The 17,915-nt window shown below is 49.1% G+C and overlaps 1 protein-coding gene across 2 annotated transcripts in view; it reads right to left on the bottom strand.

Moving 5' to 3' along the window:
- The window catches only part of NOS1 (nitric oxide synthase 1), an 82,961-nt gene extending 77,209 nt beyond the window's left edge, over positions 1 to 5,752 (bottom strand). For both annotated transcript variants that reach the window (XM_032876188.1, XM_032876189.1), the window contains exon 1: positions 4,959 to 5,752. In XM_032876188.1, coding sequence (XP_032732079.1) covers positions 4,959 to 5,680 — 722 coding nt within the window. In that variant the 5' untranslated portion in view covers positions 5,681 to 5,752. The remainder of the gene's footprint in view (positions 1 to 4,958) is intronic.
- Between the last annotated feature and the right edge of the window lie 12,163 nt (positions 5,753 to 17,915).

The raw sequence follows: 17,915 nt of genomic DNA, 5'->3' as shown, positions 1-17,915 counted from the left end.
TCGCCTGGTTTGTCTTTAACTGTAGATGCCCACAGCGAGACGTCCAGGTAGAAGCCAGGCGGCACCCTGTGGCCCGTGCTAGGTGACTCTGGGCAAAACTGCTCCAGCTCTCGGAGTTTCAGTTTTCTCGTCGACAAGGGGACCCCAACCACACAGCCCGCTTAGGGAGCTGAATTCACCCCAGCCCTGAAGACACGGGGGTCGGGAAGGTACTCTGTAAGGACCCGAGTCCCCTGCAGGTGGAGGGGAAGTGATCCCAGCACAGGGCGAGGCTGACCGGCTGGTCCAGATGGATGCTGGGCCAGGGACCTTGGCCTCTTTAGAACCCTCCTTCAGGGCAGCAGGCTGAACAACCTGGATATCCTCTGACACGCAGCATTTTAAAGTGACCGCTCCCAAGGGCAGAAGGTCCCAGAAGCCCCCAGATTTCCCTTCCTTACACATCCACACGCTGCCGTCACCCACCAGGTCCACCTTCCCCCAGATGCAAGGTGAAGCGGAACCTACACGAACCATCACATCTCCCCCCGGCGAAGGGCCAGCATCCCAACAACAGGACCAGGGATGCCCTGCAATGGAAAGGAACTAGATAAAGCAGAAGAACAGGTCTGTGTCCAAGAGGAAAGAGGGAAGGAAGGAGATGAGGCCAAGAGAACAGGAAGGTCAAGGGCACCGCTGAGAACCAGGGATGGCCCCAGCCTCTGCTCGGTCCCCCAGAAGCCACAGACTGCTGTCTGTGAACAGGATGTGGGGCTCCAGGCCTGGTGGGGGCCATCCAGAAGCCAGCTCTGACCCCACCCCAAAAAGCAGCCTGGATGGGGAAGCCCCTGGAAGGGTGCGTCATTTCCAGGCCGCCACGTGCTCCAAGGGGCTCGGATGCTCCCAGGCCTGCCAGGCCCAAGAGTGACCCTGAAGACCGTCCTGTCCCTGGGCTTCCGTTTCCTGACTTGGGACGCTGACACTTAGCACAGCATTTAACTCAGCCACTGGGAGGCAGGCTGGTAATTCCTGAGGGCACATCCGCAACAAGCAAAAGTTTGGGTTGTTCCAACGATCTTGAGGGCTCCTGCCATCACAGTGGGAAGGAGGTGGCCTCGGAGGTGGGGGGACATCCTTCAGTGTCAGGGACAAAGCCACACAGGGAAGACAGGGCCTGGCTGCCACGCACCTTTTGGGCATTCACCTAGATCCAAAGCAAGCTAAGCTTTGATTCCTGAGCCAAGATTCCAATTGGGTCGGACATATAAACACGGCTTTAAAATATCCTGAATTTTCTTTGCAGGCCACCACTGGGTCAAATAAAGACAGGACGCCGTTTTATCGGGAGTCCGGTCACCACTTTGGAAAATCCCATCATCACATCACGAAGATGACCCTACCGGTGGTGTCTGAGTTGCCAAAAGGACACACTTGTGTCAAATCCACATTTGACACTGTCATGTGCGGGCTAATTCTACGTGTAGGGGCAAATATCCAAGTACTGATCTATTACATTATAGCTTCTATTACTATAAGTTACTTTTTTCTTTTAAAGATTTATTTTTTTATTTGAGACATAGAGCGAGAGAGAGCACGCACACAGGGGCTTGAGACAGAGGGAGAGGGAGAGAGACATCCAAGCAGACTTTCTGCTAACCAGGGAGCCTGATACAGGGCCTGATCCCACGACCCTGAGATCATGACCTGAGCTGAAACCAAGAGTTGGATACCCAACTGACTGTGCCACCCAGGCACCCCTACAATAAATTACTTTTATGCTTGGTGTCCTTTCTTTTATAGTTAGGGCATTATATTTATTAAAAAATGTAGGGGTGCCTGGGTGGCTGAGTGGGTTAAAGCCTCTGCCTTCGGCTCAGGTCATGATCTCAGAGTCCTGGGATCAAGCCCTGCATCGGGCTCTCTGCTCAGTAGGGAGCCTGCTTCCTCCTCTCTCTCTGCCTGCCTCTCTGCCTACTAGTAATCTCTGTCTGTCAAATAAATAAATAAAATATTTAAAAAAAAATGTAAAGTGTGAGTAGGTTATATGATCCATGAATTTGCTCCTGAGTAGTAAAGGGGGCATTTAAAAATATTCGTTAAAGTGGCGGAAGGTGAGGGAAAGTTCTGAGTCCAGCACAGGTGCAAGCCATCAAGCCAGGGAAACCACGTGCTAACATCAGACAATACTCCTCCTTCGAACTGCTTCCCTCAGCTGGGTTCATGGAGCCCTGGACTTGCCCCGGGCCACTTTCTTCCAAACTATGCCTTCTCCAAAGGGGTGTTTGCTGCTCCTTTTGGTCACTGGAATGAAGGCTGTGATGGACGAGGGCAGGTCAAGAGCTGGGGCAGCCTCCCAGTTTGGGAAACTAGGTCCGCGGGAGGAGACCCCCACGTCAGACCGGCGTGTACTCCCTCCACCCTCGGGGAAACAAAGCCTGTTTTTCTGAGTTGGGGTTTGGAGAGGCCCCTCAGGCCTGGCCTATGAGAGGGCTGTGGTTCAAGTCTTTTGTATTTCATGACTTCCGCCAATCCTAGCGTCCTGCACCGGGCTTGTGTGTCCTTCCCTGTCAGCTGGGAGAGGATCATACTGGCTTCTGGGACAGGGAGGGACCTGCAGGGGGATTCTCCACGTCACACAGGAGATTCAGGCTCCTGGGTCTGGGTTGGGACTGAAATAAAGCCCCAGGGAATTCCGACACTCCTGACCCCACGCCCGCCCTGCGCCCAGCCAACTCAGAACCAAGTGTATGGAACGCTAGATAGGGCCCCAGATATAACACCAGAGGTAACACTCTTACTCAACTTCCTGCTGCTCCTCCTGGGAGAAGGGGTATTGAGGAAGAGGGTCTACCCAGGAAACTTTGAGGGGAGGCACTTCGGGTGGTGTCCTGGAAAACCAGGCCAATGACCAAACCTGGATTCTCCAACTGCTTTAGGATTTAAATCCATTGAATGAGACTTGGCGGCTGCTGGCTTCCCAGAAGTTATGTCAAGACTATGTTGTCTTTCCCATGTGTGCTGCTGAAGGGAGCCCTGGGAGGCGGCAGCGACCCTGAGGACTGGGTTCTTGCCTGGGGTGGGGTCTCGTGCTTAGTCGTGGGTGAACCAGGCCCCAGATCTCTGCAAACCAGGACAGCCCCAAGGACAAATCCCGGCCTCCAGCTCTGGAAAGGAAGGTCAGGATGATAGGGGCTCCCTGACACTTGCCCCACCAAGAGGATCACACCATGACCTGTGTACTGGGGCCAAGACACGGTCTCCTATAGAGATGGGACCAAAGGTATGAGGGAGACTCCAAGCTGCCCCAGGAATGCGCAGAAGACAGAAGAGCAGGACGGAGGACAGGAGCTCAAAGGGCAGCAGGGGATGCCCGGCAGCTTCTGATACAGGCTCGTCTTCCCTCTCGGTGTCTTGCTGGAATTGGTTTGGTTTTTGCCCAGGTGGGAAAAGTTTGAAAAGTTCCAGGAAGCAATGGTGGGCTGAGATGGGGTGCCACAGACTGAGCCCCCCCAAAAGGCAGTTTGGGGGCTGACCCATCAGGAAGGAAGACTAGATCCTGTGCAATTCCTCCACCATGTAAGGCACACTCCTACCTCAGGACCTTGGCACCTGCTGCTCCCTCTGCATGGAATGGCCCTCCTCCATAAAGCTTCAAAGCGCCTTTCTTCCCCTTCTACTGGGTCTTCCAATGTCACCTTTCTGGAGACCTACCCAGCCTCTCTCTCTAAAATTCACTCTCCCCAATACTTCCCGACCCCTTCCTTGTTACATATATATCCTTAGCACATATCACCAATGGCCTACATATTTTAACATCTTGATCTCATTTATTCTTTGTCTTTCCCACAACACTATAAGCTCCCCAAGATCAAGGGGCTTGTCTATTTCATTCACTCACAAGGTCAGTGGGTTTGTCTGTTCCATTCATTGCTTTACCCCTGGTGCCCAGAGCAGTGTCTGGCCACAGCAGACCTTCAATGAACAATTGTTAAATGAATTGGTGCACACGTCTGGAGAATTCTTTAATCCAGGTCCCTGAGAGACAACCTGGGGACCTCTACATGTTCTCCAGATACTCAGGGGTTCTTGGACAGAGGGTTGGGAAATCTTGGCCTGGGTTTCTGGGTGGCCCCACACCTCAGCCTCCCCTGTAGTGGGGAGTGGATAAGAAGGAGGGGCTGTAGGGTTAATGCTAATCTAAGATGACAGCAGAAGGGGGCAGAGAGAAATTTCCCTCTCTCTCATATCTCTGGACCCACTATTCTCTGACCCCCGGCCCACCTGCCAATTCCTCCCCAAAGAAGGTGCTAGAATCACCTAGGTCCCGGTTCCCCTGAATTTGCCAGGTGGGCATGGCCTGTTCTCTTCCTCTCCAGAATCAGGGGGACCGGGACCTGGGTCTTCACGTTCTAGCCTAGCCTTAGCTCCTGCACAACATAAGTAAGCCCAGTTTTGGGGGAACTGGGGCCAGTTCTCTACTTTGATTCCTCCCTTGTTCCCAGCGGCTGTCACAAGGAGACAGCTGGGTTAGGCTGAGGGTTACCCAGGTCTCAGCTCATCCCCTCTCAATTCCCGGGACCTTGGCCTTCACCCTATGCCGAGACTGCCACGGACACGCGCCTCTCGCTCACTGGATGACCCGGGAGAGGCCCCTTCCCTCTGAGCCTCAGTCTTCTGCCCCATGAATTGCAGATCGCAAAAATACCCACCTCGAGGGGTTGCCGGAAGACATGGCATCAGCAACCATGACTCCTAGCTCTGGGTCTCACAGCAAGTGATACAGGCCTGAAGTTACGCCCATTCTGCTCTCACAAGTGCCCTTTTAAGGGAAAGAGGCAAGAGGGGCCGAGCGGATGTGCCTAGGTGAGCGTCTGGAACAGCTCAGGTTGGCTCCCGGGCCCGACACCGAGTAGCCGGCCACGCTTCCATACAGGACACACACGCACACACGCCCGTGCGCACACACCTGCGGCACTTACCTGTCCACCTGGACTTCCGCGTCTTTTGTCTCCGCCTTGGAAGGTCCTCCTCCGCTGATCCCTTTGCTCCCACTGGTGAGAAGGCTCAGCACAGGCGCTATCTCTTTGAGCAATTCACTGTCCTGGCTGTCTTGGGGGGCGCCCCCGGTGCTTTTCTTGGTGGGGTCCTGGCCTGGGGGTCTGGGGGCCAGGCTGTTGGTGTTCGAGAGTGAGCCTGCTTCCTGCCTGCTGTCACGGGTATGCTGGGGGCCGTTGCCAGGCCCCGTGGTCCCGTCCACGGCCGGCGTGTGCTCCTTGCTGGCTGATGACTGGTGAGAGAGATCCACGGCTGTGGTGGGCAGACCCAGGGGCCGCGTCACCCGGATGGTCTTGGGGGTCCCATCCCCGGTGAAGGTGGTCTCCAGGTGAGTGGTGAAGCCCTCAGGGCCCCTCAGAATGAGGACCACGTGGGTCTCAGAGGCGATGCCCCTGAGCACCTCCAAGGCACTGTCATAGCTCAGGTCCACCAGGGGCTGGCCGTTGACTGCGAGGATGATGTCGCCAGCCTGGATGAGGCCGCTCTGCTCCGCGGCACCCCCTCGGATCAGGTCGGAGATGATCACGGGTGGCTTGCTCACCCGCTCCTTCACCAGGAAGCCCAGGCCCCCCACCTTGCGCTTGAAGAGGCGGACGGAAATGACGTTGGGTTGGATCTGCTGAACACTGAACACCTGACTCTCCATGGTGTCTAGTGTCCGGGGGTCCGAAGACTTAAAATAGGTCAAGCCAAGATGACTTTACCAGGAGGAGCCAGGCTTTACGCCGTGCCGAGAGGAAGAGCCGGGGGCTGGCGGCTCGGGGAGGCTCAAGAAGGAGCTGCTCTTGGGTTCGTCCTCTCCGTCTCTGACGTCAACTCGGCGTCACCCACTCACTCCCATCCGGCCATCGGTGGCATGATTTCATGCGTCTGCCTTCCTCCTTGTTCTCTAGGAAGTGATGGTCGATCGGGCAGACGTCAGGAGAAGCTGTGGGACGTGTCCCTAAGCCACGGGTCAGGCAGACTGGGGAGGAGAAGTGTCTGGTGGATGCGTCTAGATGTGTCTCGAGGTGACGCAAACTCCTGGGCACTATTCTCTGGGCATTGCCGGCCCGTCAGACCTGTGCTGGAGAGAAGGAACAAAGGAGGGGTGAAGCTACCAGACAGAGATTGATGTGGGGCGCCCAGCGCCATCTTCAAAAGCGAGATGGGAAATGCAGCCAACTGAGAAGTCTAGCCACAAGACACTGGGGTTTGGAAGCCAACCTCAAAACGGAATCCTTCCTCCTTGAGGGGATGGGGGCCCCTCCCCGTTAGCTGCAAATTGCCTGGTTTCCTCTCCCATGATCAAAGCCCCCTGAGACCAACAGTCTCCCTGGGGAAACCACTGATAGCCTAGAAATCAAAAGGCAGAAATCACGATCTCATCTCTTATCTCTGCCATCATGAGAAGTCACCGTTCCAACTTGTATCGTGGCCTTTGGCTCTCTGGGTCTTACCCACATTTTCCACTCACGTGTCAGGAGCTCAGCCAGAACGGATCCTTGGGCTCTCTGCCCCACCCGCTCCCCAAGACCCCACAACAAGCCCACTGGAAGGGGAATGTCGCCAATAGTGTCAACCGCCCTTTCTGACCATCTTGGTAACTATCAACCTGTTCCCGGCTCCAGAGGACACATGACAGACCATTATAAAGGCAACGGGGTATATTAAACACCAAAGACATGGGTCCACATAAAACTTTAGAGGACATCTGTACTCCACAGACTGCCTGCAACCTTAATGGGGAAACACTAAGGAGAGGGGACCGTGTACCCTCAGGGTTATTGTGAGCACACAGTAGGTGCTCAATGAGTATTTGCTGAATGAAGAAAAATCCCAAAAGATTAAGCATAACGGAGACTTATTGAACAGGTATGCTCTTAATGTATGTATGTGTGTATATATAAATACATTTGCCTTTGATCCTCATGGTAACCCTTCAACAGGCCTGGGAAGGGCGTGTGTTAGTTGTCCAAAGTCATGTAGAAATGACAGCAAAGAAAGGCTTTGAACTCAGGTTGGCCCCTCTCTTGAGCCCGAGCTTTTTAAACTTACACTCCAGTTGAAAAAAGTTCATATTCTGGTTACTTTCTCAACTCCCTCTGGCTCTCCCAGGTTTGGAGAAATGGGGTATGGCTGGGGTACTAAGGGGTGACAGGGAGCCTAGCTGGGGACACTGTGGCCCAGGTGAAATGCATGCACCTGCAGCATGAACACAGCGGGCAGTTATGGAAGTGTGTCCCATGTGTCTGACCTGGAGCGGGTGATCTGTGGGCTGCAGGGGGAGTGGGGGCGGGTGGGAGGCAGCAGAGAACCCCTCCATCTTGCTCTAGCCCTCCAGTTCAAGCCCAGGTTCCAGCTCTATCCCAAGCACCCTTCCCTGCTGGCATCCTCGCCATGCTCAGCTCAAGGAGGGAGCCCCCAGCTGTCACCACTAACAAAGTGACACTCACTCCTCATTTCCCTTTTAGCGAACTCCCAGGGTCATCTGGGGGCTGAGGCAGCTGACAAGCTCCCCGCTGCCTCTGTGAGCAGGAGATGGGTGCAGACTCCCCCCCCCAAAAAAGGACGTGCTCCTTCCTGGATCCCCTTAAGGCGGGGTAGTTAGTAAGCTAGCCTCCCCCTTTTGCAGCCCACGTTATGCAACTCTGCCAACCCCTCTGTGTGGGTGAGGGAATAATGAATACCCAGGCCTGGCCCGGGCTGCGTTCTCCATCTGGTGTCGCAGTGTGTGTGTGTGTCTCTCTCTGTATTCATGCAATGCCCTCATGCTGTGTCATTTCTCTGCTGGGTGTGTGAGCGTGTGTGGCCCGTGTGTCGACTGGCTGAGTGTCTTTCAGCATCTTGCTGCTGGGGTTCTGGTTTGCGGAGAGAGAGAGAACCATCAAGAACCCCTGTGTCTTTCCTCACTGGGGAGGATAGGTGCTTCCCTAACCCCTTTGCTTCCTTAACTCTCCCAAGCCCCATTTCTTCTGGGTACCAAACCCAGGATGTTGGTTGTTTAGCTGGAGGCAGAGACAGCTGGGACCTCTAGCTCTCTCTTGAGTGTCCAAGTTTGGCAGTGGACTCCATTCTTTAACTAAAGAAGGGACTCGCAGGTGAGCTTTTGGGAAGGCAAGGTTTCCAAAGAGCTTTTCTCCCACTGCTGGCTTGGGCCAGACCCTAAAAAAGGACAGATCACGGGCCTAGCTCAAGAAAAAAGAAAAAGGATAAAATGACCTTCCCAGCCACTTTCAGCTTTTCAAACTCTTTCTCGGCTGCTTTTCAAATCAGGGAGGGCTACTGGCTGGTGCTTGGGAAATTGGGGTGCTGTTTCTCACACTTTGACCTAAGAAAGGCAACCCGATTGTTGGAACTGGAAAGAGGCTGCGCTTGGGAGAAGCAGGGATATTCAGTGTCTGTGGAAAGAGAGAGAGGAAGAGACAAGCTCTGTGCCTCAGCCAACAGATTCTGAGCTCTACTCACCCGTCTACCTTGATCCTAATAATAATCCCACAACACTCTGTCTCCCTCCTGTTCCTCCCCAGAACACAGCCTCATCTGCTGCAGTAATTTTATTTTCACTCTTACCAAGGTTAAGTTTGAATATCCCCATTTTACAGATGAATAAATTAAGCTGCTCTAGGGACCCACTTGCCCCAGCTCATGAATGTCCAGGGTCCAGGAGGCTCCTGCGTCAACGGGGGTGGCTGGTGACCCTTTTGCCCCGGGGAAGATTTTTAAAGCCCCTTCCTGGCTCTCTCTGTTTCCAGATGAGTTCTTTATTTTCTTGGAACTTCTATTTCCTTATCTGTAAAACGGGCTTGTTAAGCAGCCACCCCTTCCCTGGGTAACCAGAAGGAGTAATTAAAAAGGTGAGTGCGGGGTACGGAGCAATGTCGCACAGCCAATGCCTAGAAGAAAGGGCTTCCTGTTATTGTTATATAATAGGTAACGATCTGGGCTTCCTGGCTTTTCATTTTAATTTTCTCCACCATCCCAGTTTCGCCACAGGTAGTTTCATGTGCCATCTCAAAGGGGCCCTTTGCTGGAAAGCTGGCGGGATCTGGCACTGGTCGTGGAACAGGGCTCTGAACACGGGGAGCCGGGTGCTGGGCGGCATGTCCTGCCAAGCCAGCCTCCGCCCTTTGGAGCTGTGATTTTAAACAAATCATATGCGTGCACACCAGTGTACATACCATGGAAACAATACTTGGACCCGGGCCTCATTCGAGTAGTTCAGTGGTTTTGGGCGTATTTATTTCATTTACCTTGCTGCGAGGAAATTAGTGGCTGACTTTTGGGACAGTTGCCAGCAACAAGGAGGGAGCCAAAATAGGGCAGCGTCTGCTACTACCATCTCACAGTGACCTTGGGCAAGCCACTCCCCATTCTGGGCTGTGTTTCTGTGACCAGGGGGTGGGGACAGTGGCAGTTTCTAGTACTGGAGAGTTTCCTATGAGCTAAGCAGGGTGCCCAGCCCTCTGGATGGGTGCCTTATTTGATCTGGGCAGAGACTGTATGGAGAGACCACTAGCCGTTACCCATGGATGAGGTGAGTAGGGTTCAGAGAAGTGAACCCGGGAGGCAACCTTGGGTCTAGCGAGTGGATTCAGAGCACTCACTGGGGTGAATCCCAATCCTAACACCAACCCCACAATGTGCCTCCTTTTTCTTCCTCCCCAAATCACATCCTTATCGGCTGCCATATTTTTTCATCCTCACTCCGATCAGGGTGACACCGGATTGTCCCCATTTTACAGATGGTGAGATTAAGCTGCTATATCAGACCTACTTGTCTTGGCTTGTCCATGACCTTCCATTTTTAGCACTGAAAGTCAGAAGACACTGGGATGAAGGGGAGCTCTTGAGCTCATCCAACCCAACTTTCATTCGAAAATGAGAGGAGACGGAGGCCTGGAGAAGCAAGGGGTCCATTCAACATGGGTCAGCGACAGATGGGAGGGGTGTCTAGGGCTGTGCTCTCCAGTAAGGCAGCTGCGAGCCACATGTGGCCACTGAACCCCCCCTTAACTGTGGCTGGTTCCACTGAGATCTGTTTTAAGAGCAAAATACGCACTGGCTTTCAAAAGCTAGTTTGAAAAAAAAGAACGTAAAATTGGACAGGTCTAGAGTCTGACCTCTCTGTATTCCCTTAGGCCCCCTTGAGAATCTATTGGTAACTTCACCAGGCAGAAGATAATTCTTCTTTCTAAAGAAACCAGAAAAATGGTACAGAGGGTTAGCAAAGATCTTGCCACTTTTGAGGCTGACCTCAGAGAACAGGCGTGATGGGGATGGGGCAGGGGAGAAAAATCCACCTAGAACTATGCGAAGAGGGAGGCAACAGTAGGATGTCACCAGGGCTAAGAACAGAATCTGCAACATCCCATTGTCTGAAAGTCCTTTGAAGTCTAACCCTCTATACAATGCCTGTTTCTTTAAAAAGAATGAGGCAGATATCTACTCACAGGTATGAAATGAGCCCACGATACAAAAATACATGTAAATTCTGCATGTGTAAATGCAGAGAATATTCTGGAAGGAATGGGTATCAGTGGTTGCAATTCACAAAGAATATTATAAGTCAGAAGTAGGAGGGAGACATACTTTACAGTCTATCTTATTTTTCTATTTGAATATCATTTAAATTATGTTTTTAATTACACATGTATTACCTTTTAAATGAACAATATCAAAGGTAAAAAACAACACCTAGCCTGTGAACTCCTGGGTGTTTTCCGTTCACACTCCCACCAACTCTCTGATGGGTTACAGCTCTGTTTCCCATCTCCCTCCAATCTTATTTAAAAACAAATCCCAAGTCTCCATGTCTTAAAATCAAAACAAAATAACGCCACCCTCCACACACACAAAAGACCCGCCTCATAACCCTACTGTGCTCTTTAAAAAACAACAACAAAACACCACGAAGCAACCAACTTCCTTACATCTCCCGAACTGCTAATTTGCAGTCTTTCCCCAGAGAGAACACCACCCGGGGAATCAAGCCGACGTGCTTTCTCCCACGCTGACAAGTCATAGCTACAAACCCGCCAACCTCTGCAAATCAGGGGGGTTGAGTTGGCATTCTGTGTCTCAGGGATCCCAGAGACAGGGGCACCTGGTCCCCGCGGGATACCCCAGACATGTAACTCCCCCAGTTTCACGGCTTCAGTTTGCTGATGATTACCTTGATCTCCCCAGATCTACTGCCCATACCTCTTAAGCATAAGTCAGAGAGAGCAGGATAAGTTCACAGGTGTTTCCAGGCTGAGATGACACCCTGTCGCAAGGCGGTGGAAAACACTTGCTCTCTCACACTGCCGCTTTGTACTACCTCTTTGAACGGCAATTTGACAGTATCTACCCTACAATTTAAAATACACAGATCTCTGTCCTAGCAATTCAATTTTTAGGACTTTCTCCTGCAGATAAACTGGAAGGGACATCCTTACATACAGAGTTGTTCAGAGTATCAACAGATTAAATACACAATGGCACAACCATATGATGGAGTCCTGTGCAGGCATTAAATAAGGGGAGAGGGATTCGATTTAAAAGGACCAATGAGGAACGCTCTTGAAGACACACTGTTAAATTTCAAAAGATGGACAGCACAGATCTATAAATATAGTTACACATCCATCCTATGTTTTCATCCATACTTTAATAAGTTTGGAGATGCACTCAGTATCTCTGGAAAAATATCCAAGATACCGGTAACAGTGCTTGCTTCTGGGTGAAGGGACTAGAAAGCTAGGGATAGGATGGGATGGGAGGAAAACTTACTTTTTATTGTATGGTTTTTTTTTTTTTGGTATGTTCCTTCGTAACGCTTATTTATTCATCCTTTACTATGTTTTGTATCCTATTTTAAAAAAAGAGCACAGTCTTTGAAGTCAGACTGTCTTAGATGTGTACTTAAGCTTCTCCACTTGGCTTTGTGACAGTGGGCAAGTTGCTTAACCACTCTGAGTCCTGGTTCCTGCATCTATAAAATGAGGATGATAATAGCATCTCTTCAGAGTGTCTGTGAAGATGGAATGATTGTTAATATTTTCTGAGTTCTTACAATGTGCCATACCCTACAGTAAGTGCCCAGCCGGTAAGCCCTCTTCCCACTACTATTACTAATAATTATCATACAAGCAGCCTTTATTCTATTGGTCGTCTATGCTATCACGAGGACCTTTGTTGCTTAAAGCCCTCTGTGCTGAAGAGCCAAGAAAGCTGTGGACCCACAGGTTGGTCTTACTTTTCAGAGGAGTGGGTCCTCTCACTTAGTCCATGGAACACCGAAGGGGCGGGATTTGGGGCGTTGAGGCATGGAACTCAAGAGAGGCAGCCAGAAACTCAGGCCCTGGATCTTGGGGGCGAGTCAACACCTCTGGGGTGAGACAGGGATGTCATGGGTCCAGTCCATTATCAGGAGAGAGCTACAGGGCTGTTATCCCCATGTTGGAACAGATCTGGGGAATTACAGAGTCTTCATTTTATCTTCATTTTGCAAAGCTCATTTTTATGAGTGAGTTCAGCCAGCTGGAGAGTACTATATCCATCAGAGAGACAGAACACTCCAGGGTTTGGGGCTAAGGTAATTAAATTCTTTCCATCACCCCTCAGTGGCACAAAAGTCACCAGAGATGCACCCCTCCTCCCCCCCACCCCCAACAGACATACTCCATTCCTGGGGGTGTCATGGAGTGGTCAAAGGCATGAGAGTTAGAGCCAAAAGACAAGAGTTTGTGACCCACTTCTACTATCTATTGGCCTCAGATTTGTCATCTGTAAAATGGGAACATGACGGTTTCTACCTTGAAGATAGAAACCAGTATATTACATGGGGTAATTAAGTGGGAGTACATTCGATGGGATAATCTATGTAAAATGTGTGGCAGCCCTAAACCACTCTTTTTAGAATTGCTTTAGATCGTACCTCAAGGAAAATGAACGATCTCAAGCCAGATATGTGACTATTATCACAGCCAAGATGATGGCCTCATTACTGTAAAAATGACACACTACCAGTATTAATGTAAAAATGAGACACAAAGGGTTGCAAAAAGACAGTGTGTATTTCATACACTCAATTAACCTTCCCCTCTTTTCCTCTTTCTTCCTCCCCTCCCTTTTCCCTCTTCTTCTCTTCCTTCTCCCCCACCCCTTCACACCATCCATTTGCTCATTATGAACACTTATACAGCTCCCACCTGGGCCAGCAAGGAGCTGGGGCACTGGAAATGCAGGGATGGATAAGACAGACAACTTCCCTGTCCTCAGGGCTTACCGTCTGGTGGGGACAGGAGCGGGGAGGGTGGAGAGAGGTATTATGATAAATGCAGCATACAGTGCAAAGTGGAAATACAGGGTATTAATAGCAGCATGGACAGGATGCCTAATAGTCTGGGTGCTAGTGGTCAGGGAAGGCTTCCTGGAGGAAGACTCAGAATATAGAGTTAGCCACACTGAAGGGGTAGGTGGGAGGAGGGAGGGGTGGAAGAGAGAAGGCACGGAGAAGGGAGACAACAGGCATCTGAGCCACTCCCCCATGCCCTCTCCACTGTGGCAGGAGAAGGAAGCCCGTGTCTTATAAAGCCAGAGAGGTCTTCGGAAGCTGGATCATACAGCTCTCTTGAGAGCCAAGTTAAAGATTTTGGACTTCATTCTTACAGTGATGACAAGCTCTGAAGAGTTTTGAGGAGAGAAATTCTATGGTCAGATTTAGATTCTAGAAAGATCACTCTGGCTGCTGCCTGGAAAATAGGGCTGAGAGGCAAGGCTGGCTATGGGGAGCCCGAGTTAGGAGGCTGCTGCAGGCCAGAGATGAGAGATGACAGTGGTTAGCATCGTGAAGGGAGGAAGTAGGGACGTGGGTAGGTTTAAAAGATATTTCGGAGGTTGGGTCAACAGTTTGTGGTGACTGAATTGATGGAGAGGCAAAGACCAAAGCTTCTGGCTTCTGTAAGTAGAAGGATCATGATGGTGTTTCCTGGCTAAGAGAGCAGAGGAGGGCAGGGTAAAAATAGGGCAAAAGAAAGGATAAGAACGAATGAAACTAATTTGATAAAACTGTCATTCCTGAGTAGTAATAGATAATTTAACTGTGGTCTAATATACTGAAGAGTCAACATTTCCTGGTATCATTATTTCCATAATTTTGAGAATGAAGGGAGATTATAGAAGATAAACACTTGATTTGGCTCATTCCCCAGTCATTTGATTTTGGGCAAGTCATTCAACACTTTGAATGTCAATTTCTTTTTGTGAAATTGAAAAGGTAATAAAACCACTTCCAAGGTTTTTGTGAAGATTCAATGGACAGGTGCTGTAAAGAGCACTCTGTAAACCGTGAATGTCAACTGTCGTAGCAATGTTGAGTCTTTATTTCAGGGAGGACATCAAGAATGGTACCCTTCAGACTGCTGCTCGTGTTAACTTGAGACTCAACCAAGTTTCTCCTCTCATACCTGGTATCCTTGGTTGTCCCTGGTGAAGGGAAACTAACTAGGTTAGGCAAAAGGTGCCCATGGAATGAAAAAGAAATAAGAATGGTTATTTTAAAGGCAAGAGGGATAATATCTGCTCCTTTAACTTGAAAGTCCCCTGCAAATAGGTCACAGCATCCAGGTAGGTCTGAATCAGTTGCGAATTCATTTCAGTGAAGAGAGAATACATTAAAGAGAAAACACAAATGGCAATATTGAGAATGACACCACAAATGTCAGATAGATCAGAGAAAACAATAAATGTAAACGGGTTAAACTTGAGTAAAAGATCCAAGACTCTCAGATTGACTAAATGCATTTGCACCTGCTCTATATTACCATGGATGTGGGGACAATGGGCGGAGGACAGGAGGAAAAATAGCTCTCCAAGGCAGGTATGGGTGTGATGTACATTTGCACAGGCCACATAGGTCTGCTTTGATTTGAAAGATATAATTCACTCTCTTCTTAAAATATGTTAGGGCCAGGTATGTACAAAATAAATATTCACTGAGTAAATGATCTGTTATCCACAGAAATTTTTTTATTGAATTTTTATTAATTAGGTTGCACTATATTAAATTAGTAGGTTTGGAAATGATCAAATTCACCACTGTCTTATAATCCAACCTAATATTTTGAACATTCATATATGTAAGCACTTCACTGGATTATCTAATTTCATCCTTGCAACAACTATATGAAAGACATGACTGTATTACTCCCATTTTATAGATGTTGAAACTGAGGCTCAAAGAGGTTAACTACATTCCGGAGTTTATCCAGCTACATTCGGTGACCAAAACACTGACACAAACCAAGTTTATCTGAGCTCAAAATCTTTGCTTTTTATTTTTAACTTACTAAACTCTTTTATTCGCTGCAATAAATTTTAGACTCAGATTTTCCAAGCAGATAACTGTATCACCTGCAAATAATGACAGCTCAAATTCTTTGCTGTTGCCACTTTCCAAATACTATGTATTTTTATTTCAGTTGGCCTGATCACCATGCATAATGTTAGTAATTTGTGCTGAAATGGACTGTGGGGTTTTCTATTTCAACTGCTCACAATAAGGAGTCTATGGACCCTCAGCAGGGCTCAGGGATTGCTGACAATCCTGGAATTGTGTGCACAACTTTTTTGTCTGTCCCTATGCATGTTTATATGGGGAGATAGTCCATAATATGCTTTTCTAAGCACTCCATTACCCAGTAAGAGTAGAAGTCACTGGATTAACCCTACATTTTACAGATGAGAAATTTGAGGCTTATAGATAGGGAAGGATTTGCCAAATGTTCTTAGAGACTGAGTCAGAGTGAGTATCCAGGTCTCTTGTATGATATCTTCTCAAACTCAAGTTACAGGCTCATTTTCCTTGCTTTCCCCATGAAATCTGGAAATTTACTCAGGGTCCTATATTTGACAGTAATGCTAATTTCAGGATGTGAGCTGCAGCCTTCTTGGTAGATGCTTTTTATGTCTGTTATACTGTTTCTTAATTATTCAAAATAAGCCTGCGCAGTCCAGTATCTCCTTATCTCTCCCTAACTAGTGAACTACCTCCAATTATTAGCTCCCTATCCAGATTGATAACAGAGGTTGTGAAGACACCATGACAGGTGAAGGGAGGGCAAAAATCATCACCAAACCTCTACAGGGGTCCACAGACCCCATATCAGTTGCTTGTCAAAGTAAATGTTTAAATGATCAAATTCAAAATTAGGATTAAAAACCCGATTATGCTCATTCAGTATTGATTATTGGAGCCATAAATATCAATGTAGTTTTTCAAATTAAAAATAAAAATCAGGATCATAGCATCAGAGACCCCACCCACAATGCCTTCATTTGCTCAGCTTTTATTGAGTAACTACTTTATCCCCAAACCCTATCATCCTAAATGAACTATGAAATTGTACGCTCCTTGAAGACAGGGATCATGCTTTTCTGGTTTAGCATTGTACCCTTGGTTCACAGCAAGGGGCCCAGCGCATAGTCGGTGCTTAGTAAATCAGAGTCTCAATCTCTGGGCCTACAGCTATCGAATGAAGTAGCCCAGGTGGGAGGTGAGAGGGAGCAGTGGGGACCAGTGGAAAACCAAAGCATCCCTGCCACAGCCAGAGCTCCATTCTGGCCGGGGGTTGCCATGCAGGAAGGCAGGGTTGGTATGAGCTCACTTCTGGTCAAGTAGCTGCAGGGGCAGGGGGTGGATAATGCAGTCCATTATAAATCAAAAAACAAATACATGAGACCTCACATCCTCGGGTAAGAACACCTGGATTCAGGGGACGCCTGGGTGGCTCAGTGGGTTAAAGCCTCTGCCTTTGGCTCAGGTTGTGATCCCAGGGTCCTGGGATCGAGCCCCACATCAGGCTCTCTGCTCAGCAGGAGCCTGCTTCCCTTCCTCTCTCTCTGCCTGCCTCTCTGCTTTCTTGTGATCTCTCTCTCTGTCAAATAAATAAATAAAATCTTAAAAAAAAAAAAAACACCAGGATTCAGAAAAAGAGGAGGACAAGAGGGGGATCTCAATGTAATTCGTAGAAGCAGCAGGGACGGACATAGTCTAGTGCTGCTAGACACGGAGTGGTCCATGGATAGGAGGTATCAGCTGAGAGCTGGTTAGGAATGCAGAACCTCAGGCCCCACCTCAGCCCTGTGAATCGACTCTGCATTTTCAGAAGACCCCCAGGTGATGGGTGTGCACGTTATGGCTTGAGAAACATTGCTCCCATTTGCCTCTAAATGCCTGTGTTACTTTTTTTTGCAGTCCCATGAAGCGTCGAGCAGGACACTTGAATCAAGGGAGCAATAATATTAGGCTGAACTGAGTAAAATTGCAGATTTTCAATGATTTCATGACCTGCAAAAATGGCCATTGCAAATGGAATTTCATTTCTACCTGAGCTAGAAACTTCTGCACAAAAGTGCTTTAGACCCAGGATATCACTTGCTTCAAAAAGTGTCAGGTCAGGGGTGCCTGGGTGGCTCAGTGGGTTAAAGCCTCAGATCATGATCTCAGGGTCCTGGGATCAAGCCCTACAACGGGCTCTCTGCCCGCCTATCTCTCTGCCTAGTTGTGATCTCTGTTGTTTGGTCAACACAGCTAAAAATATTTTTTTTCAAATTGGGTAACACCACATAAAAACTGGAAATTTCACGTGAAATGCAAATTTCTGGTTTTCTTGCAATACTGGAAGAGCTTAAGGACTGGGTCTGTATTCCTGAATGTGAGGAAACATATGGAGTGGGTGGTGGCACTCCCTTTAGACAGGGCGTAGGCTCTTCAGTTCCTCTGGGCTCCCATGCAGCCCCCCTCATGCATGTGTTTGTTACCAGGACCCTTCAGGTATTTATTTGACCATGGGAACCCCTGTTGTGCAGTGAGTTTTAAAAGGAAACAAGGAAGGTCACCTTTAGAAGCTGCTCAG

Source organism: Lontra canadensis, unplaced genomic scaffold (genome assembly GCF_010015895.1).
Source record: "Lontra canadensis isolate GAN:19392208 unplaced genomic scaffold, GSC_riverotter_1.0 scaffold58, whole genome shotgun sequence".
NCBI lineage: Eukaryota > Metazoa > Chordata > Mammalia > Carnivora > Mustelidae > Lontra > Lontra canadensis.
Note: the sequence above shows the minus strand (reverse complement) of the source record. Positions and strands in the feature narration are given on the sequence as shown.